Genomic DNA, 5702 nt, shown 5'->3' on the forward strand with positions numbered 1-5702 from the left:
TGGATCCAATAAACATCCTACAAGGGAAACAAAATGCCAAATCTTCTTCTGGACTATACTCTAACCAAGTAAATTGCTGATACCATGACTTTTGGAAACTACGTAGTGTTCCACTAAACAAGGTTCTTGGGTAAATGTCTAGTATAGGTTGAAATGGGCCTTTTAAAATTCTTTGTTTGAATTCTATCTGATTTTTAGGAACTTCAACTTTAGGATCCAAGGGATGAATGTCAGAGGAAACACTTTTATTTTCATCTATTGAAATAGATCAAGTTTATATTTTAGAATATATTATTTTAAGTTATAACTAACAAAAAAAATGTAAATTAATTAAGTTAAATAAAGAATTACATAAAACAATTTAAATGCAAGCTTTGATTTGTATAAAATATAAAATATGCATTATTAACATTTTCATGTTATATTTTTACAAAATTAGAAAAATAGTAAAACATAATAAAAAAAAGAAAAGATTTCCATAAAGCAATCAAGCAAAAGCATACAATAACTAAACTACATCACAAATTAATTTAAAATGCTACCTCTTTACCTACTTGCTAATATGTAGTGGAAGTAGGTACCTATATTTTACTAGTAAAAATGTTATACCGCAGTGTTGTTAGACAAATTATATTTACATATTACTTAGGTATATTAGAAAAAAATAAAAGTTTATTACCTTTTTAGATTGAAATTGTATACATTACACGTTTACACAAACTTTATATTAGAAACCATGAACATAATTATTTATAACATAAAACACAAACAGCCAACACAAAACACTGATTAGAAACAGAATTTTTAAGTATGAAATAAATACATACCTAATGACTTGTAAATAATTATTTCTGATGTACTTCCCTCTTGCATTGAGTCATCTGGGTCATTTATATTTGTACAAGAAGTAGTTTCATTATCATAATGACAAATTGGTTTGTCTGGAATACAAGTATTTATTAAAATAGATCTATAGGCTATCATTTGTACTTTTACATTGGCATGTATATCAATCTAAAGTGAATAACAATTGTTCCGTAAGCAAACAACAAATTTAACACTTAATTATTGATAAAAATACAAGACTGTTATATAATTAATGATTAATGAATGGTTGTATCTTGTATACCTAATTGAATGAGGAAATCGCACTTAAATAAAATAAATAACAGTTGATTGTAAACTAAAATCTTAATATCATATATCAAAGAAATAAATGGTAAATCTATACCAAAGCAAATAGTCAAATAAAACTTTGAGTTTCTACTTACTTTCTTCACATTTTTTAGTAATAGCTTTTGGTTTGAAAAATTCAAACAATGTATTCTGCTTTTAGTAGAAACGAATACAAATACAATTTTAATACAAAAAAAGTAAAATAGACTCGTCAAGCATAAATAAGCAAACATAAAAGTATAAAACTAAAATTAAGTATACAAATTTGTCCAATCAATGTTCAGTCGATACTCGATGGCATAGACAAAAAATCAAAACTCAATAGTCACCAAACGCCAATAATCAATATTAATATTTTCATTTGCGCTTATCGGCTATCGACATAATCTGTATTTTCTGTTTTATAATTGTAACCACGGATATTGATAACAACATTGGAACAAATATTTTTTGGAACAAATGTTTTGTGGAACAAAAGGTAGCGACCCATTATAAAGAACTCTTTAAAATCATGGTTTATAACATATAACTTGTCAGTCGGTATCATTGGTAACTATAATTCTGAACTGATAATTTTTCCCATATCACAGATTCGTGGTAAATTGTTATCGTATTTATAATTTATATCAGTCACAAACTCTCGAACACGATTACGCAAGTGGTAAGTAATATTTATTTGCAAAAAAGTTCGGCCCGCAGGGGGGGCAGTTGCCCACCCTGCCCCCCCCCCGTGCGCACGCCTATGGTTGGCACACAATATTATTTCACTATATTGGTGTTTAAAATATAAATATTACTTTTTTTTATAGACCTTGTATTATAATTAGATAAGGATATGAGGTACTTTAAACTTACCAACTAAATAAAAATACTAGACTAACTGATAAAAATATATTCAATTCACATCAAAATAAATAAATAATATATTCTATATTTCTATATTTTATTTATTAAATTTTTAATCTTATTTAGACTACTTTCTTAATAGTTATTACTTACCTATTACGAATGTACTTATTAGATATGAGCTGATGGGCAATACTTTTATTCTAATTCCGAAGTACCAGAATCAAGATTTATTATAAAATTTATAACCAAAGAATAAATTTTTTATTAATAATAATTAAAATTCTCTTGTTTGATTTTTTTTTTTTAATATTAAATACCTGATTCATATTAAATAATAATTAAATTATAAAAGAAAGATTTATCAATTATAAAAAAAAAAAATTATCTTATAGGTAGGTAATAAGATAAACTAAGAATTTTAAAATGCAGTATAATATTATATTTATAAATGCATTATTTAAATATATATTTACTATTTCAAAAAAATGAATTGAAATACAAAAGTTTTGTGTGTCGTTATAAAATTGTTAGTTTCACTTTTCTCTAATTATTCTCTAATTATATTTAATAAAGTAAGTCTTGATTATACAATCTATATTTTATAGATATTATAACAGAATATGACATTCTACCTCCAGCTTCTTTCGTAAAAGAGGAATTATTAATACAAACATCTTACATGCCAGACGATTCAAAACATAAACAAGCAGATTTGATACCTTTCAATGATAATATACCACAAATGGACAGTTGTTCTTCTTCTCAAACCCACAAACAAATTGAACTTGCCCAAAATGTTTCATACTCTACATTAATTGATAGATGCCATGATTATCCATCAGATCCATATTTATTTATTGATACTGTGTTAACACCTCAAATAATCAGAACTCTTGTTGAAATAGGGCCTTGTCAACCTGGTTTTAATAGTAATAATTATGTTTTTGAAGAAAATGAGTGTGGCAAAAAATTTTTTCCCAACTGGTATAACAAAAATGTTAAATCAGGAATGAGCTGTAAAAGAAATTGGTTAGTATTTTCCCCAAAAGCTAACAAAATGTTTTGTTTTCCTTGCTTTTTGTTTCCATCTGTATCTCAGCATAGTTATCAATGGTCTAATCCTAATAAAGGTGTTTCTAATTTCCGCAAAGGAAATGAAAAAATTATTAAACATGAAAAATCCAAGGACCACAGAGATGCAGAAAATGAATATTTAATTTTAAAAAGCAGAATTTCAAAAGACTTTACAATCCAACAAAATTTAATGAAAGTTCAAGAGTCTCAAATAGAATTTAATCGAAGTGTGTTAAAATGATTAATTGATCTATCTTTATTCCTTTCAAAAAATGGTCTTCCATTTCGAGGACAGAGAGAGGACATAAATCAGGATACACAAAGTAAAGGACTTTTTACTGAAATAGTTAAACTTGTGTCAAAATATGATGCTGTTCTAGCTAAACATTTGGCCGAGTCAAACCGAAATGAATATACTTGAGTCCGAAAATTTAAAACGATATACTTAAATGTAGGGCAGATGAAACATTGCATACAATATTAAATGAAGTAAAACAAGCAAAATATTTTACAATTATTGTAGATTCGACAATAGATATTGAAAGAATTGATCAATTTTCTTTTAGCTTGAGGTTTGTAGATCAACAAGGAGATATCAAAGAACATTTTCTGTGTTTTGAAGAACTACATAATGCAACTGCAAATGATTACTTCGTCATTATAAAAAAGTTAATGGAAGAATATAAACTAGATATTTCTTTATGCCGTGGTCAAGCCTATGATGGTGCCAATACCATGTTTGGACGATTTTCTGGCCTGCAATCTAAAATAAAAGATGTATCACCATTAGCACTATATATTCATTGTTGTGCACATAATGTAAATTTGGTGCTTATAGATTCCATTAAATCATCTATAAATTCAGTTTCATTTTTCGGTATTCTTGAGGCATTGTATACATTTATAACTAATAGTTTACCAAGACTAAAAATATTTGAAGAAGAACAAAAGAAAATTGATGGTCTAGTACTAACACTAAAACAACTCTCAAGAGACAAGATGGGCAAGTCACAAACGTGCGGTAGACTCAGTATACATAAACTTGCCGGCAATTGTTACCTCATTAAAGCGAATCTCAGATGGAGAACTTCTCAGTATAAAACTAAAAACCATTTCAGAAGCACAAGGATTACTTTTTCAAATAATGAATTTTAAATTCAATTTTTTATTAGTTTTGTGGAAGAATATACTTGGAAAAGTTAATATTTTATTAAATTATTTACAAAATTCTAAAATTGATTTAATAACTGCACATGATATGGTTTCAACATGTTTTCTAGATATTTCATCTTTACGAAATGAAGAACATTTTTTAAAAATAAAATGTAATGCTACTGAATTGTGGGGACAGTTTGGAGGATACAATAACTTTAAGCAAGGACGTATAAGAACTAAAAATAAAATACATGGTGAAAATAATTTAGAAAATATTATTGAGTCTGCTGATGAAAATATTAAATGCAATACATATTTTGTTATTTTAGATTCATTTACAAATACATTAAAACATCGTTTTGAAGATTTCTCTAACATAGTTAACAAATTTGAAGTACTTAATCCAAAAAAAAATGTCAAAAGAAAACATAGATGAAAATATTATTTCTATTCACAATTTATCAAAATTTTATAATGTTGACGTAGATGAAGTAGATATAGAAGTGGAATACCGTTCATTTTGTTTGGTTTACCATCAAGTATATGATGAAGTTGAACCATTAAAACTTAATGAAGTATTGAACTTCATGATATCCCGAGACATGGTTTCTTCTCGTCCAAATTTATATACTTTGTATAAAATATTTTATACTCTTCCAGTCAGCAGTGCAACTGCTGAAAGAAGTTTTAGCTCAACTATGACAGAAGACCGGCTATCAAATTAATACTAAGCATAGAAAGCAACATAGCTCAAACAATAAATTTCAATAAAGTAATTAGTACATTTGCATCAATGAAAAAACGTAGAAAATTATTGTAATATTATACTTATTTTTTATATGTAATAATAAAAACATAATTTTGTATATGAAAGCAGTTATGCGGTTATTGATCATTAAGATAAAATAAATATACTGCAGCAACTATATGTATACAAATATAATAATAAATATGTATAATCTCAAAATCTAAAGTAGGTACTGGTAAGTTTGTTAAATGTATTTCAATTTTAATGTAACAAATAAAAAAAAAACATTAAATTTGAATTAATTAATAATATCAAAGTTTGTAAGTAATTTTTAAATTGTATTAAAAAAATAGTTATGACCTGTGCTTTATCTCTTCTAGTTATAATAAATGTAATCTAAATAATTTAAATCGCGAGCGTAGCGATCGATTTTGTATTGTACAGTTGATTGAACCTTCTACACAGTGGCCTCTTGTAAGTGAGGCAGACCCACAGTACTAAAATCCTGGGTTCACCACTGGTGGTTCTACAATAATCTAGTTGTTGAAGCTGGATGATGAGCAATATTCAAAAAACTAAAAAAGTTAATAATATAATTTAAACGTTGTTGCGTAGAGTCATATGCACGACGGCGTTATATAACGTAACGCACGTAGGTATATCGCAGCCGTGACTCTACGCAGCGGCCAACCAGTCGTCG

General features: G+C 27.0%; 1 protein-coding gene and 1 pseudogene across 1 annotated transcript in view; both read left to right on the top strand.

The window, feature by feature from the left end:
* Window positions 1–3369, top strand: part of LOC111027919 (zinc finger MYM-type protein 5-like) — a 5758-nt gene extending 2389 nt beyond the window's left edge. The window contains exon 2 of the mRNA XM_022306419.1: window positions 2631–3369. Within this exon, the coding sequence (XP_022162111.1) occupies window positions 2705–3340 (636 nt within the window). The 5' untranslated portion in view covers window positions 2631–2704 and the 3' untranslated portion in view covers window positions 3341–3369. The remainder of the gene's footprint in view (window positions 1–2630) is intronic.
* Window positions 3370–4532: 1163 nt separating this feature from the next.
* LOC111027920 lies at window positions 4533–5110 on the top strand (annotated as a pseudogene).
* The last annotated feature ends 592 nt before the right edge of the window (window positions 5111–5702 follow it).

The sequence above is a fragment of the Myzus persicae genome, unplaced genomic scaffold (genome assembly GCF_001856785.1).
Source record: "Myzus persicae strain clone G006 unplaced genomic scaffold, MPER_G0061.0, whole genome shotgun sequence".
Taxonomy (NCBI): Eukaryota; Metazoa; Arthropoda; class Insecta; order Hemiptera; family Aphididae; genus Myzus; species Myzus persicae.